Raw genomic sequence first — 20,622 nt, 5'->3', positions numbered from 1 at the left:
CCGGGCCCGTGGAAAAACTGTCTTCCACAAAACTGGCCCCTGGTGCCAAAACGGTTGGGGGCTGCTGGTTTAATGGACAGCGGGGATCTTACATGTCTGAAGCAAGATCCTGGAATGACACCCCTCCGTGTGCAGCCCGTGGTGAGTAGATCATGGCGGCAGGCTTCACTCCCAGCAGCGTGAAGGGGCAGTTACCAGTTATAGGAGGAATTGAGGTCAGGTGGGCTTCTAATTTACCAGGGAAACCAGCAGAGGGGCACACCCCTCAATGCCCCTTTGATAAGCATAGTGGAGAATTCTGATCTAAAGCTTGAGCAATCCTTATCTGGAGCCTGGGGTGAGTATGTAGGGAAGTCAGTCTGTGAGTAGGGTGTAGGTGAAGCAGGCACTGGTTGAGCTGGGGTTGTCCAGAGAGCAAGAGAACAGCCATCTTGAGTGGCCTGACCATCCACAGAGCTAAAACAACTCGTATCAGAAAAGGGAGTCCAAGGTCACGGTACTGGGGGCAGCAGGGAGAACATAGGACTTGTGATTTTTGAGATCTGACTTAAGAGAGTAACAATCCTCTCCCCCAGTCCCACCACCGTAACTCATAGTCCCATAGAGATTACTTGTCTTTGCTGCACTGCCTCCCACCATCCTCATTTCTCCTCAGTTTATATGGTTTCTATGAATTCTTCAAAGGACTATTCAAGCTCTGCCTTCTCCAGGAACGCCTCTCTTTATTATTGACCTTATAAATCTAATTTGGGGAAAAACATACTAACGGAAAGGTCTTTGTTGGAGCCCTGTCTTTGTTGCATACAAGCTCTGTTCATTTTGTGCACATTGCTGCTGCTGCTGCTAAGTCACTTCAGTCGTGTCCGACTCTGTGCGACCCCATAGATGGCAGCCCACCCGGCTCCCCCGTCCCTGGGATTACCCAGGCAAGAACACTGGAGTGGGTTTGTGCACATTACTAAACCTCTATTAGTTTCAGTTTCCCCATCTGTAAAACTGGGATTTAAATACAAATCCTAGAGGATCGTTGCAAGGATTATAGGATAACCTTGCATAACGTGTAACATATAACAAAGACTCACTAAAAATGTGCTTCATTCTAAAATTCTGCCATGCATCTGGTCTCTACCACCACCAATTTAATGGTTTCATTGTTCACTGCTTTATATGCATATATCTTGACTCCTCGACCAGGCTGGGATCTTTTTGAAAGTATAAGTTTTCAATATCTATCACACAGAATAGTTCTGAGAAAACTAGAATACTAAGCTGTATTTAGTATTTTTCTTATTTATTATTGTTCATTATTAGTCTGTTATTAATTAATTAATTGGTTGCTTGAGCATTTATTTTAACCTTTTAATAAAGTCAGAGAGAAGGAATGACTCTCTTCCTCCGCCAAGGAAGTCGTGAAAAATAAAACCTTATTGGGACCATGTAGAAGGTAGATTCAAATTTGAGGAGTCAGTAAATGGCCCCAGTTTCAGAAGGTCAGCAGCAGGGCATTGGTAAATAAGTATCAGTGCCATTAACACAAAGCCTTTGGAAAAGGACAACAATGCCTGGCTTCAGCTAACACAAAACCAGCAAAGCACATCTTCCAGTGAGGACATGGCTGCCTTGGCAGAAGTAGGAGTAAGTAAACTCTAAAATAAGTCTTCATTTGTACTAACTCAAATGTAGCCCTCTTAGTAATGTTCATTCATGCTAAGTTGCTTCAGTGGTGTCTAACTCTGTGCGACCCCATGGACAGAGGAGACTGGAGGGCCACTGTCCATGGGGATTCTCCACGCAAGAATACAGGAGTGGGTTGCCATGCCCTCCTCCAGCGGATCTTCCCGACCCAGGGATCAAACCCAGGTCTCTTGTTTCCTGCACTGGGAGGCAGGTTCTTTACCACCAGTATCACCCGCGAAACCCCAGCCCTATTAGTAACGCTGTCTTCAGGGGTTATTAAGGATGAATGAACCTTCATCCTCATTCCCCAATCATTCCTTATCATCTTTTTAAATTTCCTCAAAATGATGTTTGCAATCTGAAATTACATTATTCATTTTCTAGCATATTCTATGTCACTCTCACACCAGATCATGAGCTCCCTGAAGACAGGATCAAGTTTAATTATTCATTTCTATGTCCAAATAATCAAGTTCTACCTCTGCAGTGAAAACAATCCCAATTTCACCTTCTTACACTGAAAATCTTCATCGAGTTTTGAGAGACATTTTTTTCATTTGCTTCACATGTGCATGACTCCCTGAAAAGTGAACACTTTCAAGGACAAAACTATGACATGTATTTTTTTAAGTCCTCTATTATGTGTAATGGATTCTGTCAAGCTATGAATGTAAAGTAAATTTTCATTACTCTGTCACAGAATGCTGTGTGAAAAACAATAAATCTTTAATTTGGGTCCTATTAATTTGGAGTGAATTCAGCCATGTAACCATTTTGCACTATTGAAAAAGTTGGTTTGGCCAATAAATTCAACAATAAGAATGACTATGTATTAGGATTCATACTGGGCCTTGAGAATCAAAGGGGAGCAAGACAGCCTTTTCTCAAAAACATGAGCATCTTAACTCAAAGGGTAAGCTTTCAATAGCCCTTTGTATGCAGTCATTGTGCCAATTAAAACAAGCTTTCATCATTTCATTAAAAATAACTGGGTAGAATATATTCTTGACAATCCTTATCCAGTTTGTGTTGAAAGTTTTTTATTACTTTCTCAGTTATAGAGAGAAATATATGCCAACTCAAGTGTATATGCCAATTCAAGTGTAACCAACTTCAGTTCAGTTCAGTCGCTCAGTCGTGTCCGATTCTTTGCGACCCCATGAATCGCAGCATGCCAGGCCTCCCTGTCCATCACCAACTCCCAGAGTTCACTGAAACTCATGTCCATTGAGTCGGTGATGCCATCCATCCATCTCATCCTCTGTCGTCCCCTTTTCCTCCTGCCCCCAATCCCTCCCAGCATCAGGGTCTTTTCCAATGAGTCAACTCTTCGCATGAGGTGGCCAAAGTACTGGAGTTTCAGCTTCAGCATCATTCCTTCCAAAGAAATCCCAGGGCTGATCTCCTTCAGAATGGACTGGTTGGATCTCCTTGCAGTCTAAGGGACTCTCAAGAGTCTTCTCCAACACCACAGCTCAAAAGCATCAATTCTTCAGTGCTCAGCTTTCTTCATAGTCCAACTCTCACATCCATACATGACCACTGGAAAAACCATAGCCTTGACTAGACCAACCTTTGTTGGCAAAGTAATGTCTCTGCTTTTGAATATGCTATCTAGGTTGGTCATAACTTTCCTTCCAAGGAGTAAGCGTCTTTTAATTTCATGGCCACAGTCACCATCTGCAGTGATTTTGGAGCCCAAAAAAATAAAGTCTGACACTGTTTCCACTGTTTCCCCATCTATTTCCCATGAAGTGATGGGACCAGATGCCATGATCTTCGTTTTCTGAATGCTGAGCTTTAAGCCAACTTTTTCACTCTCCACTTTCACTTTCATCAAGAGGCTTTTGAGTTCCTCTTCACTTTCTGCCATAAGGGTGGTGTCATCTGCATATCTGAGGTTATTGAGATTTCTCCTGGCAATCTTGATTCCAGCTTGTGCTTCTTCCAGCCCAGCGATTCTCATGATGTACTCTGTGTATAAGTTAAATAAGCAGGGTGACAATATACAGCCTTGACGTACTCCTTTTCCTATTTGGAACCAGTCTGTTGTTCCATGTCCAGTTCTAACTATTGCTTCCTGACCTGCATATAGGTTTCTCAAGAGGCAGATCAGGTGGTCTGGTATTCCCATCTCTTTCAGAATTTTCCACAGTTTATTGTGATCCACACGTCAAAAGCTTTGGCATAGTCAATAAAGCAGAAATAGATGTTTTTCTGGAACTCTCTTGCTTTTTCAATGATCCAGCAGATGTTGGCAATTTGATCCAAGTAACCAACTTGGACTGTTCTAATTTATCCAAATTATAGATATTTTCGGTACTTAATACTCTTGCATAATTATTGCTCTTTAATAAGAAAAAAATAAGGTAAGAAATTATTTTTACTATTGAATGAAAATATGGAGCTTCTATGTCATTTGTTGCTCAGTATATTATGCTTTCCTATTACTTAAAACCTCCAACACTGGTAGACCAGTGAACAATATTTAGTATGTTGCTAAATCAGTAAGAAATAACAATAAGCTTCATATATTGTTGTTCTTGGTCTACCACTGTGAAACCAGGGGTTGACTGCTAGATTTTCAAATAGGAGTGTCTTTTTATATTTTGAGATGTCACCCAGAGAGCTTACAATCCATGAAGATACTCAATCAGCTACTGTTCTGGCTATGTTAGCAATGATCTGAAGGCTAATTGGGTTTCACAGTGGTAAAGAACCAGCCTGCCAACGCAGGAGACAGAGGCAGGTTTGATTGCTGGGTCAGGAAGATCCCCTGGAGCAGAAAATGGTAACCCATTCCAGTATTCTTGCCTGGAAAATTTCAGTGGACAAAGGAGCCTGGCAGGCTACACTCCACAGGGTCACAAAAGAGTCAGACACAACTGAGCTGATGGCTAATGGAGTTAACTGGCCACTCTTTTAAATTATTCATTAAACCAAAGCCATGACTAAAGTTTTTGTTTTCCCAACCCAAGCTCCATTTCCACTGAAAGAGTGTGGTGGTCCAGCAACTTCACCCCCACGAAATCAAGCCCTGGTGAAATGGGTCTGTGAGCGTCCAGTGTAACTGTCCACTTGGAGACAGTCTGAGGTAGGTGCAAGAGCAGGAGATTTTAAGTCCTAAAGGGCTGATGCCGAAGCTGAAGCTCCAATCCTTTGGTCACCTGCTATGAAGACCCGCCTCATTGGAAAAGACCCTGAAGCTGGGAAAGATTGAAGGCGGGAGGAGAAGGGGACAACAGAAGATGAGATGGTTGGATGGCATCACCGACATGATGGACATGAGTTTGAGTAAACTCTGGGAGTTGGTGATGGACAGAGAAGCCTGGTGTGCTGCAGTCCATGGGATTGCAAAGAGTCAGACACGACTGAGTGACTGGACTGAACTGAACTATGGCTTCCCAGTGACATTTCTGTATGGACAGAACCCAACCTTCAAAATCCTAGCCTTCCATTTGCAAAGCAATAGTTTCTGCTCTGTTCACCTCTCCCGGTTATTGTGAGGCTCCAATGAGATGATGCGTAAATGCTTACAAATGGAATAGCCCTGGGCATGTTATTAGTCTCTAAAAAGTCATTTGATGCCTAACAACTCAAAATCACTCCTCTTGTGCCGGAGGAGCACATTCAAGAGGGAGGATATATATTTATGATTAAACATCCTAAGTAAATCCTGCCTCAGAGAAACTCTGGCCCGAACCCCTCAGAATTCTTTCTTGATGGTCCCCGTGCATTCTGAGTCTGCTGTGGCTCCAGCAGAAAAGCATAATGCTAATTACACAGACCATGAGGCAAACTGCCAGCTTAATCACTTGCCTGAGGGCCTTGGTCAAAGACTTTAACTTTTTTAAGTTGGTTTCCAAATCTATAATATGATCATAAAAAAATACCTACTATAGAATTGTGGGAGGATTGGATGAGATATCTATGTAAAGACACATGGTGTAATATCTGGCACTTAGCTACAATGAGGATGGCTATTAGACTCACGGGTTTTGTTTTTTTTTAAATGGCATATAGATTTATTCTTGTTTCTACAACTTTTCATGAAATAGATTAATTATATTTTTAATTTAAAAATTTTTATTTTTAATTAGAGGATAATTGCTTTACAATGTTGTGTTGGTTTCTGCTGTACAATGTGAACCAGCTATAATTATACATATATCCCCTCCCTCTTGAGTCTCCCTCCCACCCCTCCAGTCCCATCTCTCTAGGTCCTCACAGAGCACAGGGTTGAGCTCCCTGTGTCATACAGCAGCTGACTCATAGGTTTTTGCAGCTAACATGAAACCAGGTATCCCACTACAGTCCTGGCTTCATGTCCTAGTTTTCTCTCCATCGGGCTGTGTAATCTGGATAAATCAGTCCCTATGAAGCTTAGTTACTGATCATTAAATGAGGATGGTAATACAGACTTCGTGTGTTCTGAACAAGATCATGTTAAGTAGTAGAGATGAGAATGCTGTGCTTATTATGCACAGCACAATTCAAAGGCATGGGCTGCTGCTTTCTTATTCCATATGAACGGATACGCAGAAAACAATTGCAAAGATTTTATTTAGCGGCTTTCTGTGCTTGGCACTTAGAAACAGAGTTCCGTGCATAAGGGCAAATTTTTATACACCTTTTCTTCATACATATTTTACATACCCTTTTTATTGCCCCCTTTTTTAATATTCATAATATTGGATTCCCCACTAGGCACATAAATACATTTATCTACAACACCTCAAAACCAAAAAAATCTTAGTAATATCTGAATTCTTTTACTTGGTACTATCTTCATTTCCACACCACTTAAAAAGTTTAGCTGGCACCAAACTTCACTTTTTCTTATCATTAAAGGATTTGAAAGGGAAGGTAAAGATGAAAGGAGAAATCCAAAACTTCAAAATTGCAACGAACTATTTGATTAAAAAAAAAAAAAGTGGCGATCTAAGAGCAGATGGAAGGATGTATTCCAGAAGGCCCATTCTCAGTTCTCTGGAAGGTGACAGGACTCCTCCTGCCACAGGGGAAATGGGGAAAGCAATCCAGGTCAGGCATCTGGATCTGGCATTCAGAAGGCCAGACCTCCCTGTGTTGCCTCTGTTCTTGGTATCATCTGTTGAGGTTATAAAACCCTTCCTTTCTCACACTCCTTCTGTTTCCCTTCCCCTGCCAGGCTGCGTGCTCTGGAATCAGCACTTCCTGTGTGGTGCCCCTCTCTTCTGGCTCACAGTGGTCAGAACTGTGGGACTGAGACTCATGCCCTGCCTGGGTGCTTCTCACCCGTGCCCTGACCATACATAGTGTCCCAGAGAGGTTTACTCAACAACTCCATGGTTCTTTCCATAACCTGGGGGGCAGGGGTGAGGACCAAACCCATTTCCTCAGTGAATTTAAACTCTCATCACTGCTCTCACTTCCTCATTCAGTCTTATTCTCCACCTCTCTCTTGCTCTCTATTCTTTCTCCTTCTCTCTCTTTCAGCTGCTCTTACTCCCTCTTTTCACGGGCACCACTGGGAACATCAATGCTAGCACACAAATCGAAGAGAGCCAAAGTTCAAAGGCCATCTTTTTCAGGAAGCCAAGTCCGGTTGTAGTACTGACGTCTTTCCACCCCCATTGATGGGAAGGGGTTTCAGGATACATGGTTCATTCCAGAAAAAGGGTAAGCTGCAGGGAAGAAATGTTGGCAGGCAGCTACTGCTGACCCAGTCCGTCTACTGCTGTACATAGACAAATTTTTGGTGAAAGCACCCATGCTGGGCTTCCCTCCACAGAGTTCACCCAGTTCCGAGTCACTGTGCATGCATGTTTGTGTATGGATGAGTTTGTGTATGAATATATTTATGTACGTGTGTATGTATGCATGCACATATGTATGTGTGTATGTAAAGGTAGGTATGTATCTGTGTGTGGGTAACTTTTCATGGCTGCTACATGCTAGCATCTCCCTTAACATTATAAAACGATTATTCAGTTTCTTCAAAGGCCACTCTGAGTAGACAGACGATGCTAAGATTTGGGAAGGCAGGAGAATGGCCACTGAGTCAGAGATGATTCCACTGCAAGTATTCCTTCAGTGGCTTTAAGTGTCTCTTGTTGTTGTTGGGTATGTGCTTTCCTCCTCCAGAAAGTAATAATAATAATAATACACAGTTCCTGTTTTTCAAAGGCGTTGGGCTCCCAGAGAGGAGGATCTGCCCCTGGAGACTCCGGATCTGCCTCGGCTGCTGTTGGCTCCGTGGTGCTGGGACTGGCCACTAAACCATGTGAACAGACATCTGGGACGAGGAGCCTGGGACCGCCCCATACTGCCGGCCGTCACAGGTGTTAGTCGCCTGCTGATTATTGGGGGAAGGGCTAATCATGTGCATGCCGTGCTCCATCCCCGTAGGCAGGTACTGCCGCTCTCCAAAGGCCCCATTGGAAGGAGAAGAACAGAGTAAAGTGCTTTGAGAGGCGCTCAGTTTTTCTGGGCTTGCAGCTAGCCTAGGGGAAGTAGGGAAATTGTATCCATACAGATTATAAGGATTGTGGAGAGAGAAGGCATTGTAGGAGCTCTGCTGCATATGGCTGCCCCCGAACATGTGTGGTGATGAGGAGCTGGAAGCTGCATTGCCTGCCTGCATGACATACTGAAACTGGGAAGTAGGGAAGGACCCCAGCTGGCCACCATAGGCTTCCATCTTGCTGTTGCTAGGCAACGAGGGAGGAGTTGGTATTCCTGAGATCAGGGATGGAGTCCTCTGAGGCATGAAGGTTTCAGAGGGCTGAGCAGCCGAAGTGGTGCCACTCTGGAGCCTGTTGTAGCCACTGTCACTCAGCCCTGGGTAGCTCTGCAAGGCAGCCATGTTGCTTCGGGCACACGGTGGATAATCGGAGAGGTTTAGATTACACAGCTGGCTCTCTCGGCAGCCCACGTTGAAGGTGTTGGGGGCCAGATGAAACGTTGGAGGAGAACAGGATGGAGATAAAAGATGAGAAGAAGCTGAAGGAGATGGTGTCCCAGTGCTGGAGGTGGTTGGGGAAGTGCCTGTGCTGCCCCCTGAAAAATAAAACATAAATTCTTTTGAGACATGAGAATCACCTGAAAGGCTTGTTGGAACACAGATCACTGATTCCACCCCCAGAATTCTCATTCTATAGATCTGAGACAGGCTTCCCTGGTAGCTCAGTGGTAGAGAATCCACCTCCCAATGCAGGAGACTCAGGAATGACCCAGGGTTCAATCTGTGGGTCAGAAAGATCACCTGGAATGGGAAATGGCAACCGCTTCAGTATTTTTGCCTGAAAATCCCACGGACAGAGGAGACTGGTGGGCTACAGTCCATGGGGTTGCAGACTCAGACATGAATTAGCGACCGAACAAAAAAAAAGTCTGGGACAGAGCCTGAGGATTTGCAGCAAGTTGTCAAGTGACCCTGAGGCTGCCAGTCCAGGGACCACTCTTTGGTTAGATGATGTCTAGGACCATTTTATCTCCTAAAATCCCTGAATTTTATTTGAGAGAGCTGCTATAATACCGCAGATGTTAGAATTGCATTGGTGGCTGATGCACAGATAGACAAAGGGCCAGTTCAACCCAATCTACTTCAAATGTGCTCTCAGGTAGTTTGAAAGTGAAAGTGTTAGTTGCTCGGTTGTGTCCAACTCTTGGCGATCCTACGGACTGTAGCCCACCAGGCTCCTCTGTCCATTGGGATTTTCCAAGCAAGAATACTGGAGTGGGTTGCCATTTCCTTCTCCAGAGGATCTTCCCACCCAACCCAGGGATCAAACCTGGGTCTCCTACATTACAGGCGAATTCTTTACCATCTGAGCCACCAGGGAAGCCCTCAAGTAGTTTAAGAAGGTCAAAAATGACCTTTCTGAGCCTCCCCTTTACCAGACTGTGAAGAGCAGCTCTGCACCCACTTCCTGTCCCATCTACTGGAAGCTGAAGGCAGTGATGAGTGTCAGGACTGCTGAGCCTTTCAGGTGAAATCCAGAAGGAGCAGCTACTTTGTCTTTCATTGGGACTCTCCCCTCATGGAATTTCTTTTTCAGGGCAAGGTTGGGACTTGCCCAGAATTGTTGAGAGCTGTGATTCCCCAAGGAGCACTGTGCCCTTTAGGCCATCCACAACTCATGTAGGGACTCCTGGTAACTTGAGCTGCTATACAAGAGTAAAGGAACTTTAACATGGAAAGGAGCAGAAATAAGGTTTTTGTCAGTGAGGGAAAAATGTGAAGAAAACTAGCAGGATTCTAGAGATAATGGGATCCAAAGAAGCCAGCCACAATGTACAAATGAAGAAGATCCACATATGCAAGTTGAGAGGCAGATACCTCAAAGAGAAACCCAAAGCTAATGTTTAGCACAGGGGGTAAAAAAGTCTTAGCCTACCTTCACAAGTATTACAGTAGTTTTGGCTATAGAAGCATAAATTTAGCTCTTGTTAATAGTTTTTTCAAAGTTAATTTTTTACAAAGCCCAACCAACATCTCTTGCTTGGTCAAAAGAATTTCCCCAGGTAGAACTGGATTTAGATATCAATAGCTCCTGATTGTAGAATCATTTCAGGAAATTCTCCTTTTTGTTTCTTGTTTAAATCTTAAATTCTCTTTGATGTTGTTCAGTCACTAAGTCATATCTGACTTTTGCGACCCCATTGACTGCAGCACACCAGGCTTCCCTGTCCTTCACTATCTCCTGGAGTTTGTTCAAACTCATATCCATGGAGTTGGTGATGCCATTCAACTATCTCATCCTCTGCTTCCCATTTCTCCTCCTGCCCTCAACCTTTCCCAGCAACAGGAAAATTCCCTTAAGAGAGATAAAAAGATGTTTATTCCACAAATTGAGATAAGACCAACACTGTAAATACCTCTAAGAGAAGTAAGTCAGAGCTGACCACAGAAAGAAGGGCATCAAACCTGATTCTAGGTTCACTGGCCTCCATCCAGCTTCCATCCATGGGCAGGGCAAGCTACATCTTAAATCTCCTCACCTGGGAAACAAGGGCTCGAACTGATAGGCTTCAGTTTCTGTCCTTCTCAGAATTATATTTATGTCTGGCGGATTACATTTCTGTTAAAGTGTGAATTGCTAATAACAAGTACTTTCCCAGGAGTCATTTAAACACAATGAAGAAGTTCTTGAAGGGGAAACAACAAGGATGAGCGAGAACACACTTCTTAATTTTGTGCCACTGAGTGGCCTAGCCTACAGACCCTTACATGAAGCTCAGGGATTCATTTTCTGCAAGCATGTGGTTCCTCTCTGAGGCATCCTACATTTTTTTCTCCCTCTTCCACCCTAACTTCCAGGCACGTCAGTGAAATAAGTGCTATGCACAAATGGAGAAACTCAACTCCAGCTGTAAAGAGATCTGCGTTTTATGGGATGTGTATCTGGTCTCCTCTCTTTGAAAGTCCATCCTGGCTCTTCCAGATCTGGTGTTTATGTGGTCCTGGAAGAGACCCCCTGTTCGGCATGCCGTACCATCCCGTCATAGGTATACGCTCCACCAGGCCAAGCTTGAGCCGTGCAGCAGGAAGTGCAAGATGGAGCAAATGACTTTTTATAACTCTAAATGCTTTTCTCGGAGGGCCCATGATGGAACGAATGGTACTGATTTAAGGCCTCAATTGGTTTCACTAGAAAAAAATAAGAAGGGAACTATTAACAAGTTACAGGGATCTCTGCCGAGCAGATGAGAGGCACATGTTAAAAAGTTTGTAGTCAGCTTGCTCTGGCTTTTAAATGACACTCACTGGAAATGAGGCTTGGTGGCCTGCTGAGCTTCAAGGGGTGAGAGCCCCCATACAAACTAGTGTTTGAAGGGGGAGAGCAAGCCTGTCTGAGAGAAGGTCATGTTGTTTCATTCCACTTTGAAGAAATGCTCTTATGTACTTAAAATAATCAATAAAGATAACAGCCATTTTTTTTCAAAGTCCACACAAAAGAGAGAAGACTATGGCATTTGTTGTGCTGAGAAGCAAACCAAGATATTGAGAAGTCTTTACTCTCTTATGATCTAACAGCTTGTCAGCTGTTAAACAAGATTGGGAGTGCCAGCTAAGTGCTAAATAAGCATAAGGAGGCAAGCTGCCCTCCCTGTGCATTTCAACACTTAGCTTCCTAGAGGCCTCTCAACCCAGAAGAGCCAGGGCCAAGTGGGAGGCCAGGCCTCTCTGATACACAGCAGTCAGAGTTGTCTCTCAAAGGAAATCATGCCTCCCTTTCCTGTGTAGCCTTGTCTTTGTCCCCATCTGCTCTGAACAGCCAGGTCTGGAATGCTCTAAGAGTGTTGATTTAAACTTTATTTAATGGATGAACAGGGCTATAGAGTCAAACAAACCCAGTTCTAATCCCAGTGGTCTTTCTAATGATGGGACCTTGGCAAGTGGGCTTCTCCATATAGATGGAATTTTGAATACCAACATTGTAAGCATGTACAGAGAAATGGATGAAATAATATATTATCCTCTTGAAAAGCAAGGAGATCAAACAGTCAATCCTAAAGGAAATCAACCCTGAATTGGAAGGACTGATGCTAAAGATGAAGTTCCAATACTTTGGCCACCTGATGCTGAAGAGCTGACTCATTGAAAAAGACCCTGATGCTGGGAAAGATTGGGTCCTAGTGGGGATGGCTGTTGTGGGTTGGCCCCTGTTCACGGAGCTGAGCATCCTGGCCACTCTACGCTGTAGGAGGCATTATGTCACAGTGAACTGCCCAAATGTAACAGGCTTTTGGAGTCTCTAAGGCTGTGAATGGTGGAGCGCTGGACACCCACCAGGTCCATATCCCAAAGGCTAAATCAACTGTTTCCTCTCTGAACTATCTGCCCCTTCCCTCTCACTCCCACCTTGGGATGGAAATAAGATGCCCCATGTCTCCATCTCTCCTCAGATCAGATCCAGCGAAGTGAAATTGAATACAAACAATTTAGGTAAGTGGGTGTCCTTCTCACTGTCCTCAGAGATCTTAATCCTTCTGAAGTGTGAAGTCACTCAGTCGTGTCCCAAACTTTGCGACCCCATGGACTGTATGTAGCCTACCAGGCTCCTCTGTCCATGGAATTCTCTAAGTAGCCATGCCCTTCTCCAGGGGATCGTCCCAACCCAGGAGTAACATCCAGGTATCCTGCCTTACAAATGGATTCTTTACCATTTGAACCACTAGGGGCCCCACTTCTGAGAGATGATTAAAATGTAATGCTGTAAGTAGCTAAACGTACTCCAGCATTTCAGGACCAATCCTCCACCACCCCACTTCCCTGCAGGCTATTCGACCCACAACCCAAAGTGAGGAGGTACTCAAAATTCACTCCAATGTTAACTTGCTCCAACATTCAAGGCCAACAGCCAAAATAACCAAAAAGAATACATGTTTAGCAGTGATTCCATACAAGGGCAATAACCTAGAATATACTTGTGTAGCATGAAGACAAGTTAAATGTGACCATGAAAATCCTGAATACCAAACCTGCTGACTTTTGCATCTTTAGATTGATCACTTCCAGATTGTAACATGGAGACTTTCACAAACAGTGTCCTTGTGGGTTTATTTTGTTGTGCTTCCCCCAAAATTGAAAAACAGTGAAACAAAACCCCATCTGGGCTAGTGATGAATAAATTTCCATATAATTACTTGGTTCCATGAGCCAGGCTCTTCTCTCATATAACTCAATGGCATCTGTCCCTGAGGAGTGCTGATTCACCAGGTGCCCTTGAGTAGCCTTCTTCAAGGCTTTCAAACAGGTAAGAGGTAGAACGTCAGAATCCTATAGATGAATGCCAGAGAATAAACCCAGAGGCCATAAAGCTTAATGATCAGACCCCTGTTTATCCTAACTAAGGAATAACCCTTAGTTGAAATGAGCACTCTTCTCAAAACAGAAATATAAACATTATGGTGTTAATGGGAATTATGTGGTTTCAATCCTAGAAAGAGTCTGTATGAGTCTTTTCAATCCTAGAAAGAGTGCATCTCTCCATAAAGTTTAAAGATATACATTGTTTCAAACCTCTTCCTTTTAAAACAGTTTTAGATTCACCCAATTCTCATTTTTCACATTGGTTCTCTGTGTTATGAGTCTCTCTGCTTCTTAAATGCCCCTATTTCATACCTACCACATTCCCCACCACATTCATACCTACCACAGAATGTTCAAACTACCACACAATTGCACTCATTTCGCATGATGCTGCTGCTGCTGCTAAGTTGCTTCAGTCGTGTCTGACTCTTAGCGACCCCATGGACTGCATGCAGCCTACCAGGCTCCTCCATCCATGGGATTTTCCAGGCAAGAGTACTGGAGTGGGTTGCCACTGCCTTCTCCAATTTCACATGCTAGCAAAGTAATGCTCAAAATTCTCCAAGGTCATAGAAAAAGCAAGAGAATTCCAGAAAAACATCTACTTCTGCTTTGTTGATTATGCCAAAGCCTTTGACTGTGTGGATCACAATAAACTGTGGAAAATTCTTAAAGAGATGGGAATACCAGAACACCTTACCTACTTCCTGAGAAACCTGTATGCAGGTCAAGAAGCAACACTAAGAACCGGACATGGGACAACAGACTGGTTCCAAATTGAGAAAGGAGTACATCAAGGCCATATATTGTCACCCTGTTTATTTAAATTATATGCAGAGGACATTGTGCAAAATGCCGGCTGGATGAAGCACAAGCTTGAATTAAGACTGTCAGGAGAAATATCAATAACCTCAGATATGCAGATGATACCACCCTTACAGCAGAAAGCTAAGAGGAACTAAAGAGCCTCTTGATGAGGGTGAAAGAGGAGAGTGAAAAAGCTGGCTTAAAACTCAGCATTCAAAAAAGTTAAGATAATGGCATTCAGACCCATCACTTCATGGCAAATAGATGGAGAAACAATGGAAACAGTGACAGACTTTATTTTCTTTGGCTCCAAAATCATTGCAGGTGGCAAATGTAGCCATGAAATTAAAAGAAGCTTGATCCTTGGAAGAAAAGCTGTGACAAACCTAGACAGAGACAGCAATTTGCCAACAAAGGTCCATCTAGTCAAAGCTATGGTTTTTCCAGTGGTCGTGTATGGATGTGAGAGTTGGACCATAAAGAAGGCTGAGTGCCCAAGAATGGATACTTTTGAACTGTGGTGTTGGAGAAGACTCTTGAGAGTCCCTTGGACTGCAAGGAGATCCAACCAGTCAATCCTAAAGGAAATCAGTCCTGAATATTCATTGGAAGGACTGATGCTGAAGCTGAAGCTCCAATACTTTGGCCACCTGATGCAAAGAGCCAACTTATTAGAAAAGACCCTGATGCTGGGAAAAATTGAAGGCAGGAGGAGAAGGGGACAACAGAAGATGAGACGGTTGGATGGCATCACCGACTCAACAGACATGAGTTCGAGCAAACTCTGGGAGACGGTGAAGGACAGAAAAGTCTTGCGTGCTGTGTGCTGGGGTTGCAAAGAGTCAGACATGACTGAGTGAACAACAATAACCATATTCCCTAAGTGGCACACTCCCATTTTTTCACTTTCCATTAACTTGCTTATTTTCTCTGATACTTGTTTTACTGCCTTCTCTGCTGCAGTTTACATCTGCTATTACTGTCATTTGGAATCCTGCCTCGTTCCTGGCAATAGCATCCACTTTTCCCTCTGAGAAACACTCCCTCTCCCACTCACCCTTCACCCATACCTCCAAGGAAGGGATGTGACTCAGGCCTGGATGATCTAAGCAACCCATCCCTGCCACAGTAATTAATTCAGAGGCAACTCAGTTAGAGTCAATGAAACTCAGTAAGATTGTGCTAGAAATCTTAAAGAGAGATACATGACCTTTCTCATCCAATTTAAACCTAAAAGATGCAGGTCCAGGAATGCTGGCAGCTAGGTCACCACCATGGGGAGCCTGAGGATGAAGTCTGGTGAGAGATGATAATGCCTTGGAGTGGAGTAGTAACAAGGGAGATTAGAGATATGAGCAGATTCAAGAACTTGGTAATGGCTGGATATGGTGGGGACAGGGAGGCCTGTCATGCTGCAGTCCATGGGGCTGCAGAGTCAGACATGACTGAGAGACTGAGCTGAACTGAACTGGATGTGGTGGGTAAGGAGGGAGGGAACTGTCTCAGATGGCTAATGGGCAGCAGCGTCCTTCCCCCAGGAGAGGGCGCCAAGTCTGTGAGGCAAATCATGGGCTCCGTTTTGGATGTATTGAGCATAAGGGACTACAGGACAAAACAGAATATGTACCCAATAACCACTTGCCCTGGGGCTTCCCAGATGGCTCAGTGGAACAGAACCCACTTGCCAGGGCAGGAGATGCAGGAGACTGGGGTTCCATCCTGGGGTCAGGAAGATCCCTTAGAGGAGGAAATGACAACCCACTCTAGTATTCTTGCCTGTAAAACTCCATGGACAGAGGAACCCAGCAGGCTATAGTTCACAGTGTCAGGAAGAGTCAGACATGACTGAGCAACTAAGCCCCAGAAGCACGAGCAGCTATTTGCTCTATGGATTAAATTGAGACACTCTCCAGTCCTCATCAAGAACTCCTCTCGGGCATTATTCCTTACCTCAGGGATAAATGAGATCAACATAAACTGGCTATCTTTGAAACATTGTAATGATCAAAGACCTCTGTCTACTGAACTTTCCTCCATTCCCAATCTCTTTACTAGTATGAATTTTCTCAGTATTTGATCTCCTTCACTGACCAACCTCTCATCAACACAAATTAACTGGTAAAAATAAGGACCTACTAGAGTTAACGCTCAAGTTGTTGACAACCCCAAGAGAGCCCTTCATGAGCCTAACTTTTAACTGCCTGATAAACACTAAAAAACACAAAGGTGCTGAAATTCGTCTAGTGATGTCTGCCACCAGTTGAGGGGAAGGGAGCTTTTCTGTCGATGGCAGGTCTCCTTACATTCGCAGATGGAGACGTATGACCAGCTTTGGAGCCACTGGTCCCGGATGGTTCCTTTTCACATAACCGTTGTCAGATCACTTGGAGACTCCACTCACAAAAACCCTCTCAGTATTGGTCATACAAGTAGCTCCATTGTGTATATTATCAAAACAACCTCATCACAACAACAGGATTGAACTTGGCTATAACTGACCTGCGCTCTTATTTCTTTTTACTTCTTTGTAGCTCCATTTGTATATTATCAGAACAACCTCATCACAACAACAGGATTAAACTTGGCTATAACTGACCTGGGCTCTTATTTCTTTTTACTTCTTTGTCTGTGTTGCCTCACTCCACTTCCATAAGCACAACTTACTTGGTTAGTTCTCTTTGTCCCTGCCACAAGCAGTGTTTAGGCAGAAGCCATTCCTGAAATATAATTTCCATCTCCAGACTATCCGAAAGTATAAACTCCCTTGCTGATTCTGAAGATGTCTGAAAATAAAACCATACACTTGACTTCATAAAAATGAAATATGGATTTACTATTTATAGAGCTAATGCTCAAGTTGTTGACAATTAACCACCAAATGGATTAATAAACTGTGTGTGTGTGTGTGTGTGTGTATGGTAAGTAAGAAGGAAGAAAGTCTGGTGGAAAGGAAAGTGCCCAGTGAAGCAGGAGATCCACTGAGTCCTCAACTCAGTTCTGCCAGCACTTAACTGCAGATATGTTCCTAGGCTGCTCTATGCCTCTGTTTATTTTTGTGTTAAAGTCAAAGGACAATGACTCCCATGCATTCTTCTCCATAAGAGAAAACAACTATTTAGAGCATCCATTCAATATATTTTTTAAAATAGAAGGATTTGGATTTTTTTAAAACTGTGGTTAATTCACCTAAGCACATTCCTTGAAATGTTATCAACAGATGGGTCTTAATGAAAGAGAAATTTAACTGACAACAAGGGCAAGATGGAAAGAGCACCCTTCGCTTCATCTAAGCAGAATGGCTGATCCAGCCTCCAGCAGCAGCAACACCACAAAACTGTCCCAGGGCTAAGTGTTTGACATCCAGATATTCATCTGCTTGAAGCAATGAGGTAATGTGGACACCTGGGTGGGTCGATCACTGCTTGGATCTTTAGTTGGGTGCCAACATTCCCAATAGTCCCTTCACCAAAAGGGAGTTAGTACAAAACCAGTCTGCCATTGAAGCTTCCACTAGAAACTCACCACTCTTTACTTCTAAGACACAAAACAGTTTAACACAGACAGCTATGTCTCTTTTGTTCATTTTATGACTGATACTGTCCAGAGTTACTGGAAACCTCAGTTTTTAAAGGAAGAGGGAATGAGTATTGTTACTTTTACATCCTTTGTTAATGTCAAGAAACCCAAGCCACTTATTTTTTAATAATGAGAATCTGGATCAAGTTCAATGTATAGTTCAAAAATATATTCCAATTAAACTATTGAATAGAGTCTTGGCTTTTCCTCTAGCACCATCTCACCACCATATGTATCCAATAATTCTATGCTCATTTCCCCTCGTCAGTATAAAAAGAGACTCAATGAACAAGTGTGACATCTTGCTGTGCAAGTTCAGTTTCTCTTAAACCTTTGTTTCCCATGTGTCAATAATAAGTCTTCAGATGGATAAATTTTCAACAGAAGCATCATGAACCCTGCTATGCTGCACACCTTAGCAATGCAGGTTCCCTTTCAGCTTCCCCATGTCTATTGCACCTGCCCAGCGGTTCTACATGCTGGCGATATGCGGGTAGCCACCCCCAACCATTACTCCACATCGGTATCCATGCCCACATCCAGAGACTGTGCTCCAGGATTTAACCAGATGGTGACCCTGCCTGCCTGAGCCATAGTGCCACCAAGCGATCTCATTCACTATTCATTAAGCACTTCCTGGGTGCCAGGCCCTGGGGTAGATCTTGGGGACACAGCAATGAACACAATGTTACCACCCATGCCTGCTTTCAGGAACTGGCACCCCTACCACCCTTCTCATACCAGCCTTCATGATACAAACTCCTGCTCAGCTAGGGCTTGGAAAGTCAATGAGCAAAGCAAAGGCAGATAGCAAGGAGACACCTCAGAAATAAATAGGATCAAGTAAGTGTCTCTGCATGGCAGCTTCATTTATAAAGCATGTTTATGTAAATGCCCTCACAAACACACACAAAAAACATCATCACTCTTCGGGATAATTACTTTTCTTTGAGATGAGGAAATGGATTCAGAAGTAACTTGACCAAGGTTATACAGACAGTTTAGTGACCATCAAGATGAAGGCCCAAATTTCCCAACTTCCACACAAGTCTGCCACTGAAGGGCCATGAAGGCATCAAAGCATCAGCAACACCCTGAATATATATTGACAGCATCAGAAGGAGCAAGATGCTTCCAACAAATGGCTTCCATTTCTCCTCCCTTTATTCAAAAAGGAAATAAAAGGTTTACCTTGGCAGTCCAGTGGTTAAGACTCTGAACTTCCAATGTCAGGGGTGTGGGCTTGATCCCACATGCCATATAGCATGGCCAAAAATAAAATAGGCCTACTTGTTCTCTCATAGTAAAAAAGCAATATAAAATAAAGCAACAAAAAGTTTTTTAAAGAGATGGATATTCTGGACCACCTGCCTCCCCAGATCCCTGTGAAGATGAATGGTCTAATCATGTTATGAATAAATTATCAGAACAGCAACATTTCCTGTCTCTGGTGTGCTTTCTTCTCTGGTATTGATATGAGGGACATGGGGGTGAAGACAATGACAACAATGATGATGATGACGACAATGACAGAAAGCACATACTGAGGGCTTCCTGTGTTTTTAAGAGTATTATCTCATTTGATCCTTACATGAATTCTATTACAATCTCCCATTATGCAGATAAGAAAACTAAATGTCAGAAAGGATGAGGGACTTGATCAGTGTCACCAAGCTAGCAAAGAACAGTGATAAGAGCCTAACTCAAGCTGTCTGACTCCAGAACCTATGCTTTTAATCACTATCTCATGTTAAAGCCTGAGGGAGTTCAGTAATTCACATCATAAAACTTAATTCAGTGTGCAGACTGCTAGAACCTCCCTGATAAGGGGGTGAAATATAATATGTTATCAAGTCCTAGAAGGGATTCCTATATCACTGAGCCATATTTTAAAAACTAGGACTCTATTAATAGCAACTATTTGATAGAATGAGTTCAAACTAATTTTGATCACTGTCACTTCAAGACAAGAGGAGGCTGGAGAGGAAGACTCATTAAGCGTCTGACATTTGGGAAACTTTCACTTGGGTACCCCGGTGAATGGGTGCTGCCCCAGGGAGAGCCAGTGGTTGGACTGAAAAGAGGAGGTGAAATCAGCCCATGAGCCTGTTCACGTGGCCACAGGCTTCCCAACCTGAGAAGAGAAGGGAGATTAGAAATCGGATAAAAAGCACAAAGCAGTGGAAGAAAAAAGTCTACTCTGCCCATCCACTTGAGATGGGTGTGGCTCCACACCAGCCACAGGAGAAGGCACAAGTGAGAAGATTCAGAGGGGTTTGCAGCAGCCCCCGCCTCACTGTCAGACTTGAGTGATTCATTCCCACTGTCTGAGGCTAAGTTGTTTCTTATCTACAAACTAGAATAAGAAAACAGATAAGGCTGCCATGAGTAACAAATGAAATTATTATTATCTCCCAGTCTCCACCCCTGGTGGCTCCCTGGTGGTTCAGTTGGTAAAGAATCTGCCTGCAATGCAGGAGACCCAGGTTTGATCCCCTGGAGAAGGAAATGGCACCCCACTCCAGTATTCTTGCCTGGAAAACCCCATGGACAGAGAAGCCTGGTGGGCTACAGTCCATGGTATCACAGAGAGTCGGACATGACTGAGTGACTAACATTTTCACTTTCCAAATCCTAAGGGCTACATGAATGCTTAGTGATAGAAACAATCATCTCACCACCATAGTGATCATGAACATAACCTTGCTTCGGGAAAAGGTAAAACCCTGCCTCTGAAACCAGCTTATCTGTACAATCGGTGA

At 43.6% G+C, this 20,622-nt stretch overlaps 1 protein-coding gene across 4 annotated transcripts in view; it reads right to left on the bottom strand.

Moving 5' to 3' along the window:
* Window positions 1-6,221: 6,221 nt before the first annotated feature.
* TBX15 (T-box transcription factor 15) overlaps window positions 6,222-20,622 on the bottom strand; it is a 125,810-nt gene continuing 111,409 nt past the window's right edge. For all 4 annotated transcript variants that reach the window (XM_061409642.1, XM_061409613.1, XM_061409621.1 and 1 more), the window contains one exon: window positions 6,222-8,718. In XM_061409642.1, the coding sequence (XP_061265626.1) occupies window positions 7,934-8,718 (785 nt within the window). In that variant the 3' untranslated portion in view covers window positions 6,222-7,933. The remainder of the gene's footprint in view (window positions 8,719-20,622) is intronic.

This window comes from Bos javanicus, chromosome 3 (genome assembly GCF_032452875.1).
Source record: "Bos javanicus breed banteng chromosome 3, ARS-OSU_banteng_1.0, whole genome shotgun sequence".
In the NCBI taxonomy this organism is placed as follows: domain Eukaryota; kingdom Metazoa; phylum Chordata; class Mammalia; order Artiodactyla; family Bovidae; genus Bos; species Bos javanicus.
The sequence above is the reverse complement of the archived record's forward strand: the minus strand, read 5'-3'. Positions and strand labels throughout refer to the sequence as shown.